Source organism: Psammomys obesus, unplaced genomic scaffold (assembly GCF_907164565.1).
Source record: "Psammomys obesus unplaced genomic scaffold, mPsaObe1.curated_primary_1811, whole genome shotgun sequence".
Lineage (NCBI taxonomy): Eukaryota > Metazoa > Chordata > Mammalia > Rodentia > Muridae > Psammomys > Psammomys obesus.
Window position 1 is genome coordinate 15,982,724 of NW_026592548.1, and position 26,291 is coordinate 16,009,014.

General features: G+C 39.4%; 1 protein-coding gene across 1 annotated transcript; it reads right to left on the reverse strand.

Moving 5' to 3' along the window:
• Window positions 1–811: 811 nt before the first annotated feature.
• Selenof (selenoprotein F) lies at window positions 812–26,156 on the reverse strand. The gene is made up of 5 exons (XM_055614444.1): window positions 26,039–26,156; window positions 20,189–20,356; window positions 7,326–7,389; window positions 3,425–3,474; window positions 812–1,678 (listed from the first exon to the last, which is right to left on the reverse strand). The coding sequence occupies exons 1-5, from the start codon at window positions 26,111–26,113 to the stop codon at window positions 1,547–1,549; spliced, it is 489 nt and encodes a 162-aa protein (XP_055470419.1). The 5' UTR covers window positions 26,114–26,156; the 3' UTR covers window positions 812–1,546.
• Between the last annotated feature and the right edge of the window lie 135 nt (window positions 26,157–26,291).

Sequence of the window (26,291 nt, forward strand, 5' to 3'; positions counted from 1 at the left end):
TTGGGTATAAAATGGCACTTTTTAGATCACAATGTATACCCCGTTCTTAGTAATCAGTAGTTTTGTTTCCTTTAAAAAGCTGTTCTTTGATTTCAATTGGCAGAACCCGCTTTGAGTTGGCTGATTAACTTGAAGCTTCCAATTAACATGTGGGACGAAGTAGCCACCCATCAGCCACAGCTCTGAGCTTGCAGCTCTGGAGACTGTGGGTTTGGCTTCTCTGGTCTCTCATCACTTGAAGACAACAGACTTTTCAGGCCTCTTTTTAGCAATCTTGCTCCCTCCTCCCCAGTCAAATACTCATTTAACTGGGCTCTTCCTGCCCGGAAACCAGTCCAATTTATTTTCTACGTCAATGCCAGAAGTTCTTTTTTGAAGTTCCATTCTTCAATACCTCTATTCTTCTATCTGTGGTGGCAACGTCTCTGTCCACAACCGGCTTAATCTCCCTCTTGTTCTAAAATAGCAATAACCACTAAGGGACAACGGCACATTCACCAAGACCTGCGCTTTCAAAGAGCCGCCCTTGGCATCACCACAATGATCAAAAGCAGAGAATCTTTTGCCAGAATTTTTTATACTGTTATGATGGCTGAATCACACAGGTTTGTACTCAATGCCTTACTGACTTAGGAAGACTTGATTTTAGATGTTACATGACAAAAGAGAGCTGATAATTAATAACCAATTTCCACAGTTTACAAAAGAAGCTATGAAGTTCCAAATAATACAGTCACTTTTGTATTTTGGCTTAAAAAAGAGCTTATATGAAAAACAAGAATTTGTTGAGAAACATGAAAAGACAAACTAATTTAAAATCAAACGTTTGAAAGTTTTTATTTATATTTTGGTCCAATAAATGAACATTCTTAAATGGAACTCTTTTGTAAGAATATTTAAAACATAAAAATTTGCCAATTATCAGATCTACACAAATCCTTAACAAAGGTTTTCTGTGTGATCCTCATTAATGCAAACCTTTATGATTAGCACACTCTTACTGCAGATCTTCAATCTGTTCCATAATAATAAGGCTACAAAAATTTTATGTGGTACATTCATTACAAACTACAAATATACTTCTACTAAAAGAAAGCTGGGCAATACAAAAGATCTGAAGGCTCTGAGGAGCAGGCATGTTGTTGAGGCTCAGTATGTCCTACTTGTTTTGTTGTTTTACATCAATTACTTTCAAAAGGAGCAAAGGAGGGGGTCTCCTTTATTAACTTCCCCTATTTAAATTCCATTGTTTATAAAAGTGGACCAATTATTACAAACTACTGTTTGCATAATTAACCAGAAGCCTCTTAGAAAGCATTTTACTGGTGATATCAACAAGTGCAGAAGAATAGAACTTTCTAAGAAATGAGCTTGTCAAGCTTGCCAGATCCTTGCATATTATGGGCCATGGTGCTACTTCAACTTCTAATTAGAAGATTAATGATATACGTAAAAGATTGACCAGTGGAAGCATGCAAAGGTAAAGTATTTTCTAGGTGCCGTGATAGTTCATTTGATAAGTAACAAAAGAACAACTAAGCAAGGCTTATACGCGTTTCAACTTCTCGCTCAGAAACTCTTCCACACTGTCTGTGTTCCACTTGAGGATGCTTAGTTCTTCTGCAATGTTCCCGTTGTCGTCCAAAAGCTTTAGTACAGGGTCTGAACCTCGAACGTACTACAAAAGCAGAGACATTATCATCATTGTCTGCACTGAAGACTTTTCACTCTCAGCCAAGAGCAAAATGGCTGAGTTCATCGTGCTAACAATTTAAAAGCTTTTACTTACAACATCACAACCAACAGAAAGTCTTTTCAACAAAGACTCAAATGTGATTTCTCAAACTATAATAATTAAGAAAACTACATGTTACTTCAAAAAGAAAAGCCTGTGTTAGTACAGGAAAAATTTAAGCCGATTTAAAGACCATTGTTGGATGTGAACTTATTCTACACATGGTTCTCTCAGATCCAGTGAACTTAACACTTAACGGCAGTGACAGACAAATGCAAAACAGTTTAAGACAGTAAACTGAACGCACTTATTAAGATCAAATTAGCTTCCAAATTAAATAAAACTACAACTAAAAATGTAGTGGTGAAAAGCTACTACCAGCTACTATGCTTCTGCTGCTAAAGATTTCGTTTTATTTTGTGTGGGGGTATGGGTGAGGACATGCCATGTCTGTGCAGTATCTCTGGGCTATCTCCAGAGGAGGATCTTGAATTCCCTGGAGCGGCAGTTACAGGTGGGTGACAGTGGCTATGCTGGTGCTGAGAACTGAACTTGGGTCCTCTGTGGGAACAGTAAGCACTCTGAACTTCTCAGCCACTCTCTAGCCCCTATGTGCTTCGGTTTTAGAGTTTTAGAGTTAAAACTCTAGCCATGGAGGTAAGTTCTAATATTATTATCTTTTTGATTTTTGTGGTACTAGGCCCTTATACATGCTAAGCACCTAGCTTATTCCCAATTACTTGTGTGGGTTTAGACTAAAGAGTTAATAGTGACAATACTGAGAACAATACCTAAACATTTCTGATTAGGCTACTATACAACCTATTTCTAAAATTTTAAATATTTATTTGAAGTTTGTCTTTGTATAAAACCCCAAATAGGTTAGCTAGACTATAATTCAATTAGGGAATTTTTGAACAAAATTATTAGCAACTCAAAACAATAAGGTGTAAAGAATTAGGACTGCTGAATGCTTAGCACATGCAAGGCTGGCATAACACTCAAAAAATTAGTTAGTTACAATTACCCCCTTACAATTACCAGGTAAGACGAGAAAACCCACAACAGCAGGCACACGAAATTATTTGACAAAACAGAACAAAAACCAAAACCCATCCAAGCCCACCCCCATAAAACATGGCAGAGTTGTTAAGCATAGAACGGCTTCACCTCAGTCACCAGTCATGCCTCTGAGGCCAGAGATGAGCGCTGACTGCTGGCACAAGTACATGTGGCTCAGCTACTTGAGAACACGGCCAAACAGTCTTAAAGAATCTTGAACTTATGACTGGTTCCAAGTGAAGGCAATATGTTTGCTGAGGCTCAGGTTTATATTCATTGTCTTATTAGCTTTAAAAAACAGACTTAATTTTAAATATTACATGACAAAAACCATGGGCAAAGATTAATGAACAAGAAGTTGTTCAGTTTAAAACAGTCTGCTATTTCTGTATTTTGGCAAAAGGAAGCTTATGAAAAAGAAAAACGCACCATGAAACAGCATTTTTAAAAGTAGAACAAACAGTGTTTTTAATTTCAGTCAGTGCGCCACACCACCCAACACAGTCTCTTATAGTGAGAAACTTAGAGTGGGAGAATACAGTCTAAGTCTATGGAGACATTTGGCTCTGCTTTTACACAAATCACAAACTACTCTTTAAGTTAAAGGACCCCAGCACCGGCCCTTACCTTGATCTGTAGACCTCTGAACAGTTTGGGTTTATCACTTCTGACAAAAGCTTAAAAGAGAAAAAGATTCAAATAAGTCACATCTAAATCCAAGCTAGCTATGAAGATTAATCTAGATGTTGAAATAAACCAGGTATGTCCTACTTGAAAACCAAGGAAATTTAAACAGATGATGATGTAGAGGAATCGACATTGATTCAAATTAACCAATACCCCAAATTCCAATGGTAGTTTTGTGGGCTTGACAGAATAACAGCACAGCTCAGCTGCGAATAGCTGAGGCAGTTCAAAAGAAATATGAGAAATCAGTTTAAGAATATGTGACTCTCATCCTACAACAGTTAAGCTGAATCAGAAATTTCAAAAGAGAAATAGCTAAGGATCTTCACGTGACGAAGGTGCCAACAGATGGGGGTGGTGGGCGGTGGGGACGTATGCACTTGAGGGGTGTGCTTGTGTGGATCATCCAGTGGAAACTGGCAATACTTAGAAAAAACTGGAACCTATATCATCTTATATTTAAATATATTAAAGATGGAGTAAAAACTTACATTTGCAAAGATATTTATTGGCTATTTACTGTGTGGCAAAGAGCAAAGGGAAAAGTCTGATACATAAAATGTATTTAGTCCCCTTATTAAATTTATAATCTGATAAAGAAAGACACTAAACAAATAATCCCTGAGACCAAAAGGGAGTGACTTGGAATATCATCAAAGTTATAATACAAAGAGCTTAATGAATATGAAATATAAAATTTTTCTCTTTTGCATGATCCTAAAGGAAATGTTTTACAGATGTGTGTACATAAAAATAGGAATTTCAGGGAAGCAGAACACTGCTAGTAACAAAATTCAAGAATGAAAAAAATGGCAAAAACTGCAATTTAACACATAATAGAGATCTTACAAATAAAGAAAAAAAATGCAAATAGATTGACTAAAAATGTGATATGGTCAATAAACACCGTATTAGGCTACCTGACTGTTTAATCCTAAATGCATGCCTGCAAAGCATCATCTAACATCCTTCTAGCTATTCAAGCCACTTTCTCAACTACGCAAGAAACCACTATGGAAAATGGCCTATTTAAAATCCTTCCTGTACAGCAAGCAGAGCTGCCAGTACATTTAATAATTCCACTCATTCAAGTGCATTTTAATGGGCTGGACTGAGCAGACAGGCTGATAAGGAATGCCATGATGAATTACTAATGCCCAGTCCCAGGAAGTTTTCTTTTTTGCTAAACATAGATCTAGAAGCATAATTATGAAAGAGGGGAGTATTGTAACAGGCAAATCATGGTTTACAGGCAGCAAAAAAAGTTTTCAACAATTATTTGAGAATATATATATTCACTGTGTTGTACAAACTATATGACAGCATGAATTCTTTAATGCCATGAAAGCTATGACTGTGTTAGAAACCCAAGAAATAAAGATAAAAGTAACAACAGCAACAACAAAAAAATTCATATTAAGTGCTGAGTCAGTCTTGGGAAGACAAACATTGCTTGGTTCCTAGGTTTTGCAGATAATATACAACTGAGTCTTTGCATGAGTCGGAAGTAGAAGGGAGACTGTCTAGGGGAAGCAAGGGAGCCAATGGAGGAGATCGGGGGTGGGGTGGGAGTGTAGTAATGCTCAAAGCATGTTATATACCTGTATGAAAATGTTATGCAGCCCAGGGCTGTGTGCAATGAAAATTTAAGAAAAGCAAAATCATGTTGCCGGATTGAGATTCAATCCCCAGCTCCAAGACAAATAAATGTAAATATTTTCATTCTCTTTGTCTCCCTCAACTTCTCCGATGCCAGGGATCAAACCCAGCAAGACCTCAGGCTAGCACTCTGGATAGCTACTCTACCAATAAGGTATACCTCAGCCCACATGATGTTAAATTAACAGGTAATAAGCACTTCTGAGTTCAGAGAAAGATGTTGAAATGACAAAGATATGTGTAAGAAAAAAAGGAACTAAAGAACTGAAAATTTAAAAATCAACTTGAAGATAATGTCCTTTCTTTAACATAAATAATCTCTCCTTTTTACTTAAGTTTTAATTGAGTCTTTGTGAATTTCATATCATGTATCCCAATCCCACTCATCTCGATCCCTTCTAACCAGCCTTCTTCCCTTATAATCTCCCCCCAAAAACAGAAAGAGAATATATCATAAATATATTAAAGGCTCCAAAAGACCTTTTTCTCTATTCATGTCAAATAATTTATTACTATAATCTGACATTTTGTAACAGTGGAAACAGTCCCACAGTTTTGATGAAGAAAGTGAAAAAGTGCATTAAAATGTATGCTAGAGGGCTAGGGACATAGCTCAGCAGCAGAATGTTGGTGGGGCATATGCAGGGTCTCGGCCATCCTTAGCACAGACAAAGGACGTATACCTTTTAGCATACTTTCAGCAAACAAAATGTTTAAGCTTTAGTCAACCAGGAAACTAAATAAGTTTCTCAAGTCCAGTGCTCTTAGTTCCGAATGCAGGAATGTACTTAATCCACCAACATAAATACAGAGCCTAGTCAGTCAGGAGAGAGGGAAATCTCCTGGTGCTGTGCAAGTTATAAGCAAAGTCCCGAAAGCGAGTTTTTATTAAAGGTCGGCATCCTGTGACACTGTTATTTACTGTATCCTCCAGTTTAACTATTGTACATTACAATTATATTTCACACGCTAGGGTTGTTACATATGGAAGCAGAAAGTGAAACCCAGGAAAAGCATGGAACAACTGTACCCTTTCCAGATGAGTTATTATTACTAATATTATTGATTCTGGAAGAAGACATCTAAATATCTTAACTTGTAGAATGTAAGGAAAATACTAGTGGCCACCACTTCCCACCTGAGATCCCACCTAGTCTGCACTTTTAAGGCAGTTTCATGACGGATCTTACAAGGTCATGATGGGCAGGTGAGAAATTCTATATGAATTTAAGCATGGGCATGCACTCTGCAAGCACAGCATGCAGGAGGCTGCAACAGGTGAGGAGGCCTGCGCTTGTGGCAAGAATCAAAACAGAACAGTAGAAAGAAAGCTGCCTGTGTTGGCTCATGCTTATGACTCCAGTGCTGCAGCCTCACAAAGAGCCAACCATTCCACTTCATAAACCTGACAACACCCCCCACCCCAAAACCTTTTGTGATTTTGAGACAGGGTCTCACTGTGTAGCTCTGGTTGTAGTAGAACTCATTTTTGTATACAGGCTGGCCTTGAACTCAGTGACCCACCTGGCTCTGCTTCCCAAGTGGTAGGATTAAACACAAGCACCGCCACATGCCCTGTATGCTCATAAAACTGATTTTCAAGGTAAACATGCAAAATAAACTATAAAATCCTCGTGAAGGATTCCTGGAGATGCGAGGCTCCATCGTGGTTTGATGGCTAATTGCAAGAACACACTTTGACAATTATTTCTTAACTTATTTATCATTAAAATTCTTTACGATGACACTGTATGACCCTCTAGTGTACCCCTAAATTCTGTGGTAATTAATTCTTTTCCTGCTGGTTTGTCACACTGGATAGGTCTACTCTACCTTAATGCAATGTTCTGTAACTTATGCTAAAAAAAAAGTACTAGAATGCGTTATTTGAAGGAATTTTATTTCCATCTGCTAAAAGAAAAGCCACCCTAAAATTTATACCTGACAAGAGTATCTTTTAAAGAATCATTTCATGCTGTTTTAAATCTAACTTTCATATGTTGTGTTTGTTTCTAAAAATAATGTGATCAGAATCAATTCCTATTTAAGCTCCACCCCAGAAAAAAGAATGTCAAACATTCATACATTATTACAGTAGAGTGTGCTTCTGAAATTCCATATTCCTGGAAATGTTGAGTAAAATTATTCTTGTAAATGACTACTTTAAATGATTGCTACATACCTTGGACTTGAGGGAACCTCCCCAATTTTCATCCACAGACTTCAAGAATGGCTCCTGCATACAGCTGTAAAATGAAAGCCGGGAAACTTACAAACTGGAATAGACCTATGGCCCTGAAGATGTGGCTCAGGACAGAGAGCACTTGTCAAGCATTGCAAGGCTCTGGGCTTCATCTCAGGTAGGACTGTGAAGAAGCAGCACATTGTAAACCTTAGAGCACAGCAGGCATATATGCCAAAAAAATGCCAAAGCCAAGACCATTCAGTTCTAGGCCAAGGACAGGCCAAGCTAGAATTTAAAGACCCCAATAATCAATGCTTTCAGTTACCTAGGCTAACAGTAATTCAATTAAAAACAAGGAAATCATGAAATTTGCAGGCAAATGGTGGGAACTAGAAAAGATCATCCTTAGTGAGGTAACCTAGAAGCAGTAAAAAAAAAAAAAAAAAAAAAATATATATATATATATATATATATATATGATATATACTCACTTATAATGGGTTATTAGCCATATAATATAGGATAAACATATTAAGATCTATAGTCCTAAAGAAACTAAACAACAAGTAGGACTCTAGGGAAGATGCTTAATCCTCACTCAGAAGGACAAACAGGATAGACATTGGAAGTAGAAGACAAGAAACAGGACAGGGGCCTTCCATAGGGGGCCCATGAAAGACTACCTGTCAGGATATCGAAGGAGATGCTGAGACTCACAGTCAAAGTTTGGGCAGAGTGCAGGAAACTTTATGGAAGAAGGGGTATGAGCTAGAAAGACCTGTAGGGGACAGGAACTCCACAAGGAGAACAACAGACCTAAAATACCTGGGCCCAGGAGGTCCTGCAGAGACTGATACTCCAACCAAGAGTATGGGGAGGACCTAGAACCCCTGCTCAGAGGAAGCCCACAGGCTGCTCAGTTTCCAAATGGGTTCCCTAGTAAGGGGTGCAGGGGCTGTTTCTGGCGTGAACTCAGTGGCCGGCTCTTTGATCACCTCCCCCTAGGGAGTGCAGCCTTGCCAGGCCACAGAGGAAGATGATGCAGCCAGTTCTGATGAAACCTGATAGGCTAAGGTCAGATAGAAGGCGAGAAGGTCCTCCCTTATCAGTGGGCTAGGGAAGGGGCATAGGAGGAGAAGAGCACTGGGAGCAGCCAAGGGAAGGGGCTACAGTCAGGATACAAAGTGAATAAATTTAATAAACAAATAAATAAATTCAAAAAATATAAATGCAAGATTCCAGAAATGAATGTTTGAAATGAGGTATGTTCTGGCAGCATGCTGAAATAGTACTCCATCCTGCACAGAACATGGAGTTTTCTGGTGTGTCTGTGCTATATATGTGCTACCTACCCATTAGTCACTTAGTAGCTGTCTAAAACAGACTATCACAAGCATGTGTTCAAATAACTCATGTTCAAGAATAATGTCAGTGGTAATTCAGACATGACCATTTCTACACTTAGTGAGTTTCACTAAGACTCTTGGACTGTGTCCCCCATACTTAAGATGAGGTGTACAAAATATATACTGAACAGGAGAGGAACACAGCTGTACCTGGACTACACTGAGGCGGTGAGGGAGTGTGACAATGATTTTTTTTTTAACTTTCTATTGATTCTTTGTGAGTTTCACATCATGCACCCCAGTCCCACTCATCTCCTCACCCCCTCGTATTTGCCCTCTGTCCTTGCATCCTCCCCCATAAAAGAGAATAGAAAACACACAAACAAAACAAAGCACAGAAAACGTCTCGTTGTGGAAGCTGTAGTTTGTCACAGTGTGTCCCAAGCATATCCCTCTCTGTACACATCTTCACTTCATTGCAGTGAGTCATTGGTCTGGTTTGAGAACTCTGGTTTTTGTGATAATGAATTTTAATAAGATGCTTTAGAATGCTCTTTAAATGTCTTTAGATTGCTTTTAATTATATGACTAATGGCTTAGAATTAAAAGTCCAACACTGAGTATTTTAGACATTTGATTTATGTGCATCAGTCTGAGTGTCCGTCTCATATATGCAGGTGGCCACAGAGACATCAGATTCCCAGGAGCTGGGTTCACAGCATGTTGTGAGCAGTGAGTGCTCTTCTCTCTCCTGCCCTCCACCCTTGGCATCTTTGAAAATTATTATAGAAAGCACCGTGTAAAAACAAAAACTAGTAACAAATCTTATTGTAAGAGTAATACAATTTTTTGATGAAATTCAATGGAAGCAGATTCAGTGGGAGAGGTTGCTTTTGTAAGCTGCACATTTCTTTACAGTAACACTCATTATAAAAGGCGAATACAGATCAATGTTGTGAGCTGAGGGAGACACATCCAAAGGTAGAGGTCACTTTTTTGAAGCAGTCAAAGCTTAACCATTATTTCCTTTTCTAAGATTTATTTTACGTGCAAAAATATCTAGTTTTATGTCAAGTTGACATAAGCTAGTCATTTTGGAAGGAAAGTCTTATTTGAGGAAATGTCCCCATGAGATGTCCCATCGATAAGCCTGTGGTACATTTTCTTGACTGATGATTGACGTGGGAAGGCCAGTTCACTGTGGGCAGTGCCATTCTTGAATTGGAGGTTTGGGGTACTATAGGAAGGCAGGCTGAGCAAGCCACCAGAAGCAAGCTTGTAAGCATCAATTCCTGCCTGTGGGTTCCTGTCTGCACTTTCTGCAATGATGGACTGTGGTGTGACAGTATAAGAGAAACAAATCCTTTCCTTCCTAAGCTGCTTTGGTTATAGTATTTTATCACAACAACAGAAACTCTAGGACAGCTGACATGTGTGTATATAAACCATGTAAGTGCCTGGTGTACTTAGAGGTCAGAAGAGGGCATCAGATTCCCCACCTTGACTATTCTTTTCAAAGGCATATTCTTAGAAATATGGAGGCCCTAAGAGAAGGACAGCAAACTTAAGAACATAACATATCCATTATTTCTCCTTAGTTTGTAGATTTATTTTTTATGATCTAAGAATCAATCATGGATTTTTACCTTTAATGCTCTGAACTACCATTTACTTTTTAAAAAAAGAAATCGTGTAGACCAATGCTTATTTAAAATACTTCATAAAATACAGAAAAGTAGAAAGTAGAAATATGATAATCATCTTTGTATGATACAACAAAAGATAATTAGCATTTTTATGATTCTGGGCCATATTAAAAATGTTCCTATGTTTTGGGTTATCATAGGCCCTTGAGAGCCTTTGTGTAAGCTGTTCGTGAATTCTGAAACCACTGATGGATTTTAAATTAAGAATGCGGAGGATCTCTATAGTTCTTCCAAACAATAAAAACATTAAAGATTAAGCAGATCTAATTTTATAAGATGCATTTAAAACCAAACAAACAAGACTTGCTTATTGCTAGTTAGAAATAGAGGCTATATTACCAACAAGCTAGTAAGGAGACAGTCAGGAAATGAACCCCAAAGCCACAAGGAAACAGCACTCTATCCTGTCAGCATGGCTGTAAACAAAAAGCAGAAAACAAGTAGTGGTGAAGACGGTGGGTTAACTGGAGCTATGTGCACAGGTGCTAGGGAAAGCATTAACTGTGGTTTCCAAAAAAATTAAGAACATTACCACCATGACTCAAGACTTTACTTCTAGGTATTTAATCAAAGGTGAAAGTAGAGATGTAATGGTTTATTGATTACAGGAGTTCAATTTACAAGAACCAAATGGTGGAGGCGGCTTAAGTGTCCATGATCAGGGCTTTCAAAAGAGACTCTAATAATACATGTGGCAACAACCTCGAAAACATCTTTTGAAGGCGAGCACAAAAGAAAAATGCCAAATGAACTAAAGAACACTGAAATTCTGAGACACAGGGCTGAATGAAGACTACAGGCTAGTGGTGGGGTGTTACTGTGCAACAGGTCTGGGGGTCTGAGCGTGGGGAGATGAGAAAGTTTGGGGAGAAAGGAGGTTCCCCAGAAATACATTCAATATTGTGTCAGTTTAGAAAATAAGCTAATTAACAAATGTGGGGGTGGGGGCAGGAAGAGTGCGAAGAAGATTTTCCAAAGTCAGAAGTATGGCTGGAAAAGAAGTAACTTGAGAAAATGAGATTATGGTCACCCTGTTTCCTGAGCTCAAATCTGTAGAAATGTTAGTACACATGATTTGGAGTTGAAAAATCTAATTTGTTTTTCAGTGAAACCAACTACGCCTCAGCAATAAGTTAAAATATTTTAGAAATGTTATATCATTCTCCATATCATATGCAATAAAAAAAAGAATTTTTTTGGTTTCTAAATATCTAAAATATATAGCCTACTTCCCACTAAGTTGAAGAACTGAAAGCAGTAAAGAGAAGACTGATTCAAATCTCCAGTTGCCTCAAAAATTGAACCTGCAGCCATAGTCTCCAGCAGCCAGAGCTGCTTTACCTGCTCCTCCCCATGTTTCACTGTCCCCTTCCCAACAGTAAACCCCGCTCCTATCTATTGATTTCCTATAAACGGAAATCAATGCATCTGAAATTATAATAATAAAAAGAAAATAAGAACCCCAAATCTGACTGTTTCTCATCCTCTCATTCTCACTGGCGACTTCCACGTGGCTGTATCTACTGTAGAAAAAGTATTTTGCATGCTCTCACTATGTTAGTCAACCACTGGGCTTAAAGATCTTACTCAGCTCTTTAGCAGCTGAGATTCCTTGGCATTTATCTGTGTCATGCTAATACCAACATTAAGAGACCTGCCAAGTCCCTTTTTCTTCTAGTCTGTATTTGTTGGTTCTGTTTTCTTTTTACTAGTGACCATCCTGATTTCAGATACTATGTTTCAGCACAGTTATATGAGTCCAATTTCCTCTAGTTTTTACTCTTCTAGGGGTTTGTCATGGCATCCCTAGAGCCATTCCAAGAAGAAACACTTAGCATATAAATGCAAACATAGGTAGAGTCTAGGAAAGACAGTGGTTCTCAACCTGTAGGTGGAGGTTGTATATCAAATATCCTGCATATCAGGTATTTACAAGACGATTCAAAACAGTAGGGAAGTTAGTTAGGAAGTAGCAATGAAAATACTTTTTTAATGGCTGGCGGTCACAACATATTAAACTATATTTAAGAATTGCAGCTGGGTGTGGTGGTACATGCCTTTAATCCCAGCAGAGGCAGGGGGATCACTGTGAGTTCAAGGCCAGTTTGGTCTACAAAGAGTTAGGAAGGTTGAGAACCATTGCTCTAAGGGCTTATGACAGAATGTTTTAATGGTATACTTAGAGAGCTTATACTAATTTATGAAGCTCTCAGAGACTATTTTCTCTATTAAAGGCAAGTGCAAACAAATATTTTCAAATATTTCAAATAAACCGCTACAAAATAAACTTCAGAACTTTGTTGAACATATACATGTATATATTTACTAGTTAGCTGTGTGATTTTAGACAGGATGTCTGCTTAGGGTTCAACTATAAAATAGGAAATTACTAGTGTGATACTGACTTATGATGAGGATATTACAGAAATTAATTTGCTTTAAGTAATTTGTTTTTAGACGAACTCTCAGTACACAGTCCTGGCTGGCTTAGAACTTGCTCTGTAGACCAGGCGGGTTGAAGCTTAGACTCCCTGTCTCTGTTCCACTTCTGGCTGTAACTTACAGCTCTAGAAGAGTGCTTTCATAAGTAACAAGTTAACCAATGCAAGTGGCCACTATTATGAAGTATCTGTGTTAGTACTGTGCTCTGCACGAGGTGGTTACACTGAATCTGAACTGTTGCCAAACATTATTCATATTTACAAACTCCTTTGGGGAAGAATGCTTTTATGTTACACTTAGAATCATCTGCTGAAGATAGTACTTTGTTTCCTTGGAAGAAAGCAGATTCTGTAGGGGCTTTGGGTGCTAGAAAAGTAAAGCTATTTTAAGCAGTATGAAATTTCTTTAGTGATTACAATGCCATGCAGTGAGCTCAGCTTCCTCTTCAGCCTTCTATGTTTTACACTGTAGCAGCATTGTGTCTCTTGATAAGTTAGCATTTAAACCTGCTGTAATTGGCTAGAGTATATTGTTAAAAATTAAAAGAATTGCTTTGATGCATGTTTTTCCAAATTAATAAAAATTGTCATTTATTTAAAAACTTTTAAAAATAATTTCTATTACTTTAAAAAAAATGTGCACTGGTGTTTTGCCTGCATGTATATATGTGTGAAGGTACCAGATCCCCTGGAACTGGAGTTACAGACAGGTATGAGTTGCTATGTGGGTACTGGGAATTAAACCTGGACAGTGCTCTTAAATGCTGAGCTATTTTTCCAGTCATTTAAGAATAGATTCAAACCTTGGACTTCAGATTTAAAGATAAGATGCCTACTCACTGAGCTATACAGTGAGTATAGCTATCCTTACTTAAAACCTTTTGAGTGGATGTTAGCTAACGTAAAAACAGGTTATATATTTTTCAAAACCACCAAATTAAAGTGAGTCATACTCTGTGGTAAACAGAAAAATGAAGATTTGGTAATAGTAATGGAATTATATTACTTGTTCTTGTTAACTGAAGGTTCAACAGGGATCTTGAGAAGGTGATTTGGCCTTTCATGTTTAAGTTACTCATTTTTTTACAGAAGCTCTGTGTGGCAGGATTAAATGTCAATATTTTCTAGATGACATTAAATAGCCTTGTGGCTTAAAACTTTGGGCTCACTAGTCAAATTGGGATGAATTGGGATCTGGCAACTAAATGTCCTGGAACTTGGGCTCTAATTTGTTTTGGTTTTTTTGTTAAATAGAGATCAAAGTGTATTATAGGCTTCTTCTGAGGATTAAACCAACTGTGTAGAGAGGTGAGAGTGTATGTAATGACAACTAAACTGAAAATCCTAGGATAAATGTGGTAGCCTGAAGTCACAATCTGTGCATAAAATAAACAAAAATGAAACAAACAAGCAAAAACCTACCATAAAAAGAAGGAAAGAAAAGGATAAATTTCAAATGTATTTAACATATGTTTGCATTACTCTCTATTGTCTCTGGTATGCTTGGGAAGCATGTAAATCTCAAGGCAGAATATGTGCATATCTGGTGTGTAGAAATTAGTCCAATCACAAAAGCACAGTGCAGCAGAATGAACAGGGCATTCAACTACATAGATGTATTTACTGTGCACAGTATTAAAGCACAGTGCAATAAAAATAACAAAAAGATAAACATTTATAATTGCTTTTCTATCGTCTGCAAAAATATTAAAGTGAAAAATAAAGCCCTTTATCACATACCTGAGTGGTTGAGCTATGTTCTAGATCAAGCAACATGTAGGCATTAGGGTGCTGGATGTAAGGATTCACTAGAGTTGTGAACCACAGCAAGATCTCCCAGGCTACTGTGTAACTGCCACCAGAGAAATGTTTGTTTTTTTAAGCTTTTATTATTTTCAGAGTATGAAAATAAAAAAAAAAATTACTAAACATATCAATCAATTGTAAGGTAAGACTCTGTTGTACTATTAACTTCTAAGTATGTTTAAAGGCAGGGTACCACTATATAGTTAAAGCTGGCCTCAAACTCAGTCCTCCTGTCTCATACTCCCAAGTGCTGGAAGTAAGGCCTGTGCTACTACACATAAATATATTATGTCTTAAAATAATTGAAAGAAAATGCATTGTGTTCAAATTTGTGCTTAGTAAAAATGGTCTCATCCAAGTACAAAGACTGTGAGACTGTTCTACAGGTTGGGGATTTAGACATATAGATATAACTAAGCCTAAAGATCTCAAATTACTGGCAAAATAATCAGAATAACAAGTCTACACATTTGGCAAACACTCTGAGGGGTGGTGGTTGCAGCAACTAGTCTGACTTGGAGATGGTGACAAGAGTGGACAAGAAGGGAGATGAGCTAAATCCTTTTAAAAGACAGCTCTAGAAAAAGTGGTTTACTGTAAAAGCAGGGAACAAAAACTTACTCATGGGACTTCTTAATTACTATTTTATCCTGCTCTCTTCAGTATCTGAAAAAAGTCTTACTTCTATTCCTGGTTGGCCTCAAACTCAAAGCAATCCTCCTGCCTCAGCCTCCTGAGCACTACAATTACAGCTGTGCACCATGGTATCTTATCTCTGTTCTTTACCTGAGACAGCTCCATCTTTTGCTTTCAATACACTGTTAAACACAGCCACCGCAGCAAGCTAACACTTCTTTCATTACTTCACAATCCTAGCTAATACCTCTGAGTAAGTGGGGCTGGAGACATGGCTCAGTGGGTAAAAGCATAGCTGTTTTACCATAAGATTCAAGGCTCGATTTCCAGCAGCCCCATAGTGGGTAGCAACTGACCCTAATTTCAGTTCCATGGGATCTGATACCCTCTTTTGGCCTACTCAGGTCATATATGTGGTACACAGACACACAAAAACTTAGTAAGTCTTTACATAAATAGCTCAGTGATACAAATTACAGAAGAATTAGCTGTTTCTAGCAGAAGGAGTAGTAGGTGCCAAACTCAGGAATGGACAGTTGTGGTGCTTTCCTGTGTCAAGGAAAGTTACTAGTGAAAATAAAACCAACAGACCTAACATGTAAAGGGGAAGCTAAGAGAGCAAGTCCACATGATGTCTAGCTGACATTCCACATCCTCCACACTCTGGTTACTGCTCAGCTATAAAAGTTGTGACTAAAAATCCTCAGTCCTTTCTTACTAGGCAGGAAACACTATTGGGCAAGGAGGTTCAAATAAAACATCAGTGCTAAAAGCGCCTGTCAGTGGGAAGGGCATATTTTCAATATCTTCCCTTTTACTTTAAGAGTCTTTAGTAAAGCTCAGGTCATTTGTAGTGCTAAATGAATACTAATTGCTCAAAACACCACTGACATTCAAGTAATTTTTCTTTTAGTAGTTTACATTTTTTCTTTTAGCTACAAATTTGTATGCTTTCCCCTGTTAGGTTAATATGAACACTTTAAAAATCTTTCTTAGGTACATAGTTGTAAGCTTTTAAAGCTATTTAAAACAGTGCTGAAACAGCTTACCAAAATACTCATTCTAAGTAATATTTGAGAAAATTAGTAAGTCTTTTATAACCAGAGTGCATTGGGGCAGACCAAATAGAAAGAGAAATGTAGTCACTGCTTATTAAAATAAATTTTGCAGGGTTTCAAGATATTAAATGCTTTCATGATTTTTTTTAAACAAAAATTTTGACCATTACTGAAAACAGATGGCCTCATCTTTGGATCTATAATATAGATCTATAATTATAGATCTATAATACATGGAGCTGGAGGAACCAAAAGCAACATTTTAAACTATATTATAAAAGAACAGCTAGACATGTGCACATCATCCTAACATTAGGCAGAAAAAGGAGGATCGTTGAGCTCAAGGCAGCTTGACCTACACATGGTGTATGACGGTTAATACAGGTTAAGGTTCTGTCAGCTTAGCAGGATCTAGAGTCACTAGGGAGTGGTCTCTTGGGACTGCCTTGATTAGTTTTGTCAAGTGAGAAGATCCGTTCTACAAGTGGACAGCAGCATACCATGGACTGGAGTGGAGCCCTGGACAGAATGAAGAGAGTAAGCTGAGCATTAAGATGTATTGTTCTCTTCCTCCTGACTGTGGACACAGTGTGATCAGCTACTTCACACTGCTGCCTTAACTCCTCTACCATATCTGCGATGGAACTGTGAGCCAGCACAAGCCCTTTCTTTCTGATAGTCTACCACTACAACAGAAAAAATAATATAGGTATTTTAAGCCAGATCCCACCTCAAAACAAACAAGAACTACAAAACAAAACAAAACAAAACAAAACAAAACACAAAAACCTGTAAATTAACTATCTTCTAAGGGAGCCAATTTTATATGATAATTTAACTTTTATTAAATGTGTATACTGGTTGGTTTTGTGTGTCAACTTGACTAACTTAACAAGTTAGTCATCAAAGGACCCTCAGTTGAGGAAATATCTCTATGAGATCCAGGTGAAAGGATGGATTTTCACAATTAGTGATTAGGGGGGAGGGCTTAGCCCATTGTGGGTCATGACACCCTGGGCTGGTGGCCCTGGGTGCTCTAAGAAAGCAGGCGGAGCAAGCTATGGGAAGCAAGCCAGTAAGCAGCACCCCTTCCTTGCCTCTGCATCAGCTCCTGGCTCCAGGTTCCAGCCTTGTTTAAATTCCTGCCCTGACTTCCTCCAACGATGGACTATGATCTGAAAGTGCAAGCCAAATAAACCCTTTCCTTCCTTTTCTATTACTGTGGTGTTTCATCACAGTAGAAACCCTAAGACAATGCGTTCTGAATTGAAGGACTCAAACACTAAGTACAGGCCTGAGTCAAAAGACACAGAGGAACATTTATTATACACAGTGAGTCTCCTGCCTGCTGGAGCACTCTCTGCTCTCTCCTGTACTGCAGACTGAGTCTAACAGGCTGGCTCCACAAACCACTTTCACATCTCCAGTAATACTTCTAAGTACTTTTTTTCTGGTTTGCTTCCACTAGGCCTATAAAAACTGTTCCTTCATTTTGCATGAAAGGTGCTAGAAAATGCCTAATGGGAAATAGATCTTAGAGATTAGGGCTGGCAGCAGTGAAGCACTAGACTCAGTACAAAAGGTTATTAGGCCTCAGATTCACTTATGCTTGGCTATATGAAACACAATTTATAGGCATAAGGTTATTGTGTAATTCAAATGCTGACTTCCGTAAACTGTCCCCCCCCATATCTGGTTACAGTCCTTGATCTGAGATTCTTCTGTCCCAATGTTGTGTAAATACTGCTCTCCAATTATCCCCTTTGCAATAAAACAGCTTAAACAGAGCAGGGGAGAGAATAGGGCTGGACTTCCTGCCAGCCAGGGCAGGAGGAGCTAGAGGAAGAAGTAAGGGATACAGCCAACAGGAGAGGTCCAGGTGACATCAGGAGAGGAGCCAGATCAGGGAAAGCTAATAAGTGGTAATATTTCTGGGATGTACACTGGGAAGAAGCCATATTAGCTTAGAATAGAGTAATAACTGCTCAGTCATTGTGTTGTGAAGATTATTATACAAATGTAATAGAGTCTCAATTATTTTAAGCTAGTCAACATGAGAAACAGAGGAACAAACAGTTTAACAACAATTAGCTAATATTAACTGGCAGACTGCTTGCTTCTGTTATTGCTAAGCTGTAACAGTTGAAAACAGTCTAGATATAACACGAGGCTCAACTAATAAAAACTCAATAGTAATATAATTAAGTTTAGAGGCATGTGATCCAAATTTGGTGTTACAAAAACTGTATTAAAAAAACGGGGTATTTTAAAGGTGCACTGACAAATATAGCAATTGGTAGAAACAGCTCTTATATGAGCTGCTTATATTTTAGAATTATTTTATATCAAGGAAAGGGTAGAATCTCTCAATTTACCCTTAGTTACAAAGGGGGCTTGTGGGATAAATACTGTTAATTGCAATCATTCTTTCTTATCCTGTCTTCTAAGTTTGGGATATTAGTGAATAGTCTTTTGTGGTTGAATAATGCAGTCATGGGATGATGAAGAGATGACTCATCCAGCTTCCTTCAGCAATTTGTCCCATGGGAATATGTCACTATAGAGGCAGAGGGGAGTCATAGCAAACCAGCTAAATCTGGTCTTAAATCTCTTTAAATCAAATCAAGCTTTTGAAACTTGCTGCTTTGATTTTTACATATACAAGGACTACCTTAAATGTATGGGAATCTAAATACAATACACTGTGGGTTTATGCCAACCAAGAAAGTAAAAAGCACACTGGACTTGGTGAGCTCATTTGAGACCTTGGTAACTTGGTTACTGAACTGAGGAATCAAGTGTTAAACCTGGCTACCATCAATATGTATTCTAAAACGTGTTGCTTTTTCTTCTAAAACTATAAATATGTACTTGATGTTTGAAATAAATTTTATCTAGTCATGAGAAAGCATTACTATTTGAAAGTTCTACAAATAGTTACACTTCAAACAATTCAGCACAGACAAGTGAAAGAGGAAGAAAAGGGAACTGAACAAAATAATGGGACTGTTTTTTTGAAATCCCACTAGGTCACTTTTAATACCATCCTTTTGCTGTTGGTGGTGATGATTAAAGACAACCCTGTACATACTAGGTGAGCGCTGTCAGTGAGCTACACCTCAGCCCCTCATTCATGTTTTATTGGATAATACAAGTACTTCAGGCAGAGGTACTTCATAAAGTAGAAGAAAAATCTAAGGGTGTTATTGAAAAAACAATGATTGAGCAAGTTCAAGCTCAGTGGCTCAGCACCAAGGAGGCAAGAGAGCTGTGAGTTTGAGTCCATCTTGGGCTACGTGAATCATGGCAAGATCTACAGTGAGACCCTGTTTCCAATCAGCCAACCCACCCTCCCATCTGAGTACTTATCTGTCAAAAGAATAGATTTTATCGGGCACAGATCCTTTTCCTTGACTTCTCAGCTAGGAAGGGTAAGGCTACAGGAGATACGGGTATGTAAATTGACAGTTCTATTAACCACATTTGTGCCAAATATTATGCACCATCTACCTTCTCAGACTTCTTTGCACAGTTGGCTTATTATTACAAATAACCCAAATGTGGTTAACTGACCTCTGCCTGAATTTCGCCAGATGCCAAGGATGCCTGGCGCATTATGGGACACAGGTGTGCGATGGTGTACAGTGACTCTGCGGCATGTCCTGCCGTCCTCCCCACAGTGGAATGGATCCTGGTATGTTATATAAACTCACCCTTCCTTTGATCTAGTAGACCTGGCAAGCAACTAACTGAGTTTTACTAAAATTTATAAAGTCAGAGACTCCTGCTTAGACTGATTAAGCAATCTGTATTTCACTTATCTCAACTAAGGCAGGTAAAGAAAAAGATAAGAGCAGAAAACAGTACCTTTTTGGTTTCAAACTGTGCTTCTTCCTGACAGCACCCTCTACAGTCGGGGTCCAGCTGAAGCAGGCTGAACTGTCCAAGAAGATCACAAGAGCTACAGAGCAAGTTGCTGGAGAAACCCAACTCTCTGCATGCCTCTGAGGAAAGCTCTGCCCCGAAAGCAGACACCTGAAAATGAAAGCATGGAATACAACAGTTCCACATTTATACAAAACTTCCTAAAAAGAGGAATCAGGCTGTCAACACAGAACGTAAGGAGACTAGGTGCTGTTACATTTTATCTGGAGACAAATTCTTAAGTACTTTCGAACCCTATAGTTTTATATATTTGTTTTATCATCATTGCTTTGCTTTTTGAGACAGTCATCAGTCCGAGCTGACCCTGAACTAGCTAAATGCTGAAGATGACCTGTCCACTTAGCATGTGTCACAGCACGGGACCTGACAGCTTTTATTTTAGTGAAAATGAGGATCAACCAAAAAGTACAAAATATAACTTTAATGATAAGCATATCACACATCTTTTATTAACATCCAGTAGCTTATTAAAATGAACTTTTTTATAAGGAAAAAATTATTTCACTTTAAGGTCTCCATACCTATTCATATGGATCAATGGAGAAAGCTTTAACTTATCTGCAAACACATCTTCTCCAGGAAGGTAGGAAAAGGGATGGAACCAAGGAAGACAAAGGAGACGCCCAGAAACCAAACTTTTGGTTTTAGGTATCAGCTCCACCACTTACCAGTTGTGTAACCACTGTGGGAAGCTAGCCTCCTTAAGCTTTAATTTCTACATGGGTACAGCAGTGGAATAAAAGCACAGGCAAAACGGATTACTTTAGGCATTCAAGGGTTGAGTTTAATCCTGAGCACCACAAACAGGATTTTCAACTAAATTGTTTGAAGATTCATTTTTATGTATATGCATCTCTGCCTGTGTGTAAGTACATGCTTAATTCTCTGAGGCTAGAATTAGATGGCTGTGAGCTGCCAGATTTGGATGCTCAGAACCACACGTAGGTCCTCAGGAAGAGCAGCACTTGGTCTTAATCACTGTTGTTTTGAATGAGAAACATCCCCTATAAGGCTTGGGTATGTGAAATTTGCCTAGTTAGTGGCAATGTTTAGGGGTGGGGTGGTACAGCCTTGTTGGAGGAAGAATGTCACTGTGGTTCCATGAGGTCACAGCCTAGTCCTACTTCCAAGTCTGATCTCTCAGCTTCTTGCTCCGGCAGCCTGCTGCCATGCTGTCCCTGTCATTATGGACCCATAACTCCAAATATAGTTCTTCTGTAAATTGCTTTGGTTATAGTATTTTATCACAATGACAGAAAAGTAAGTACGCCAACTGCTGAGCCATCTCTCCAGTCCCCTCTTTACTTTTTTGAAACAGGCTCTCATTCTGTTGCCTAGGCTGGTCTTGAACTCAGTCTGTAGCCCAGGCAGGCTTTACACTTGCCATCCTACTGAGTGGCTGGGTTTACAGGCCTGGTCAATGCACTTAGGTGTTGTTCCTTTTTTTTTTTTTGAGATTGTAATTTTATCCAGGACATCAAATACCATTTTACTTAACACTCCCTTTCCCTGAGTTTAGGCTTCCAAAGCCAACAGTTCACTTGATTTTCATTAGGTGCTACACATTTAAAGTCGCTCTGATGAAATCTACCTTTGTTTCTGTACATGTAGCATTCCAAATGCACACAGCATGTGAGGTAAATGCATTACTTCCCTGATCAACTGGTTTGTCAGGCCAGAGCCTTCTAGGCTCTTAACTTTTTCACAGCTATTTAATAGTTTCACAGTTTTGTTCTCTGAAGAGCTCTTAAATCTCTGACAGTCTTTAAGAGATCTTCATTACATTAATTATGTGTATTGCACGTGAGTGTGTGCACAAGTACGGGTGCCTGTGGAGGCTATAGCAGCTGAGGTCACTGCTGGCTGTTCCAGTCAGATTCGGGTGCTGGGAGCTGAGCTGGAGTCCTCTGCAGGGGCGGCACAGCTCTTCACTGCTGAGCCCTCTACCCCTCTAGCTTTGAAGACTTTTCCTGCCTCTGTAGCTTTTGTATCAGTCAGTTCTACCTCTCCTCACTCTTTGGCTTCCCCACTTTCCAGCTATGAATCCCTGTGCTCCTGATGTGTAAATATGGTCCTCACACTGCTGCTCAGATTTTTCCCTATGTCTAAAATGCTTTCCTCATTTTCACCTTGTTAATTCTACTTATTTCCAAGAACCTAATCAGCGCCAATCTTCTAGGAAGCCCTCTCTTTGAAAACCTTTTAACTTACTTTTAGCCATTGCACTTTTCTTCTCTGAGAAATGTAAAAGAGGACTACTCAAGAACACGGACATAAAAATGAGGGTTTCTGAATTGCTAACAACATGTGAGTGATTCAGGTGAGAGGCATTAAGTTGTCCTATTTCTAGCCCTACACTAGTGTTTGTTTATTAAACAAATGATCTGGTAAAAACCACAGCCTCTAATAGGGGAAGTGTCAGACCGACTGTATCTGGTCGGTCTAGAACTAGGAGGGGTCTGCAAGCTTCTATGGGCCAGAAGGCAATTATGCTTTGTTAGCAAAATGGTTTCTTTTACAAATACTCAACTCAGTCACTGCACAAAAGCAATCACAGACAATGCAGAAATGAATGTTCCAATAAATGTCAGGGTTGGCCGAAACTGGCATACCAACTCTAGTCTGTCAGCTTTCTCTTAATTGGAAAGATTAAAATTCACTGACATTGCTAGTATGTTACCACAGAATGCTGACCATCTCATGGGCCGTTATCAGTAATATTCTAATCTGCAATATCTATAATAGCTTACCTCTATAATAGAGAATGTACCTAATCTTCACTAACCAACTATCCCAACTAAGTGGGAGGGCCCTATGAGTTTAGTGGTGAGTTTTCTGTCGCTGATTCTAGTTCAGCTAAAAGACAGTGCAACTTCCCATCAGTTCAGTAACCTGTAAGATCTGTTTCACAGGGTAACTTGAAATCAGGAACAGCAACATGGCAGACTGGAGACAGCTGCACCCACATGTTCTTACACTGTGGTTGGCAGTCCTCCAATGTCTGTGTGTGCCTGTGTGCATTTGTGCTGTCTGTCTGCTTATACCCTCTACCCCTAAACATGAACTTTGGAACTTGGTCACCATGCTGCAAAGATGCCTAAATTAAAGACACAGCATGGACAGAACCACACAGAGAGCAACTGAGGACCCAGCTGACATCATCAACAACTGCATGTTGCATCAACAACATGCAAGTAAACAGCCTGTAGATTCAGACTCCAGCCTTCAACTGGGATATGAGGAACCATGGGACAGAAGAGCCCCTGCTGTGTCAGTCTGAAAACTGATAACCCATCAAATCTGAAAGCAAAATAAACTGTTTACACCATTAGATTTAGAGGAATTCACTTTGTAGCCAGCAACTAAAACATGATAGCAGCAAACTCACTCTCAAAACTGCAAACTGCTTAAGAATTTGCAGAAACCAGCTAGAGACAGGGCTCAGGAGGTAACATACTTGCTATACAAGCTTGAGACCTGAGTCTGGATAGTCAGTGTCCATCTAAAAAGCTAGGGGCTGGCACGTACATCTGTAATCCCAGCAATGGATGGAGAATGCAAAGCCAGGTGGATCCCAGGACCTCCATGGGGTCTAGATGAAAGGAAGAGGAGCTCCAGACTGAGCGAGAAAACCTTTTTAAAAACAGTGAAGAAATGATAGAAGGCTCTCAACAGACATTGGCTTTTGGACTCCATATATATCCAAGTGCTTGAAGGAGTGCACCAACATACACACACACACACACACACACACACACACACACACACACACGCACGAACACACACTGTCCTTTCATCAATTTTTACTCTCAGAAAACTTGTAGGTTTCTCCTGTAATTCTTAACAAATTTCAAATCAGATGGGATTAGAGAGAATGAATCTCAACATAATGAACACCAGAAGCATTGTCATTGCTGGAAGCTCTTACAGACCACCATACAGTTTTTTTTTTTTTAAGGTTTTTCTTTCGGTTTTCAAGACAAGGTTTCTCTGTGTAGCCCTGGCTGACCTGGACTCACTTTGTAGACCAGGCTAGCCTCCAACTCAGAGATCCGATGCCTGCCTCTGCCTCCTGTGTGCTGGAAATAAAGGCCAGCGCCACCACACCTGGCAATTTTAAAGGTTTTAGTGAGTAATTCTATCCAAGGAGTGAAAGTACAGAGAATTTAATAGAACACATTTTGGATTGAGCAATTAGGAAGCTGGTATTGGCAATTTTCATTTATATTCTCAGTAAAGAAAGAGGGAATTCAAAGAAAAACCTGGAGGCTGTTACTTCCAAGTAGAAAGGTCTTTTGGTATCAAACTGGCTTTCAGGTATATTTAGGAAGTAAAAATTAGTAAGGCTTGGTAATTGTCAGTATGAGAGGTACACAAACGAAGGAAGGAGTCAAAAATGACATCTGAATTTTGAGTTACATTTGGTGGGTAGCCATCATGGCATGTAACTAGCCATAGACTCTTCCTGGCATGGACATTCTTTCCAATGCAATTCTGTCACTCCTCTTGTACGGCAGTGGAGTCCATTTATTTACCTACCTGTGGCTTGGTTGTGAGACTTATGTTGACAGGTATAATGTAATGGGGTTTGGATCAGTTTAGACAGTGGGAGGACCTTGCTTTCTACTTCTAGCCTGTCTCCCAGAAGGGATATGTGATTTCCATGGCAAGGTCTTTAAGAACCTTTTGCCCTCTGGAGTGCTGTCCTGAGATTGCTGTGAAAAATAAGTTAGTCCAGTCTACTGGGAGCTGAGAGGTTATAAGCACAACTAAGTGGTCCCTGTTAATGGCACTGATTATGAATTACGGTAGTTTTGGATTTTTAGTTAATTTAACCGACGAGCTCAAATCATTGCACACGTGATGGAACTGCTCCACCAACCTAAAGGATGGTTAAATTGTTTAAAACATTGTTTTTTTTTTTTTTTTTTGGTGTGGGGGGGAGCAGGTATTTATTTATAAAACCATTGTCTATTGAAATTTAGAAGGTTTGAAGCGCTACTCCTTTGTAATCTTTGATAATGGTAGCAAATGCAAAAACCCAGTTAACTCTAGAGTACAGAAAGTTTGGAGGGACGTTTCCCTAGGTGATTTCTGAAGTACCGGACGCCTGAGTAACAATCCTGTATTGCAACGTAAGACGCCAAGAGCCCACCTTTTGTACAATGTAACAAAAGCAGAGATGATGTTTGCAAAATACTAGATGTTCGAAAAGCTGAGTATTTAGAGAGGGACGGTTTAAAAACTTTCCAAAATCTTGGACAAATCACTTAAATACATGAAGTACAAAGCATGTAAATATGGGGGGTGGGGGGGGAGGACTTCCATAGAGGAGTTTACCAAAATACAGCTGTTTCATAAATAGCTAAATAAGTCAAAACTAGGTTTTCGCTTTTCAGAGATTCTGAACCCATGCATTCTTGTCAACGAAGTAAAACGCTTGTCTGGACCCAAACCAAGACGACGTCCCTTTAAGGTTCGCGAGTCCTGTGGTAGTTTCATTCATCTCTGTCTCATCAAAAGAAACCTCCCTCCTTTCTACGCATTTATGCACCCACTGCGTTCTTGAAAAAGCGATTTCAGCTGCCTGAAGTCAGGAGACCGTCGCCTCTAGAGCTCCGGCTGCAATTCTGCCACGTTTCATTCCGGATGGACGCGGCCACTAAGGAAGCCCGTCCCGAGGGCTGCTCCCCTGCGTGGCCGCGGGCTTGACCTTCCTCATCCGAGCCCTCCGACCGGCCCCAGGCAGCCCCAGAGGCGGTCCACACTCACCGCCTGAAGCGCAGTCGCCAGCAGCAAGCGCAGCCCCAGAGCGGGCCGCAGCCACCCGCCCGCCTGGGCCGCCATCCCTGCGGTCCGCCGTCAATCTTCAGGTGTTTGAGGACCCCTGTGCCGGGGACGTCCGCTGCACTGCCTGATGTGACACCCGCCGCAGGAGGCCACTCCTACAGGTCTATTATCCTGCAGAGGCCAGCACTAGTTAGGCGACCACAGGGGCGTGAACGTGACCGATTATTAAACGGTC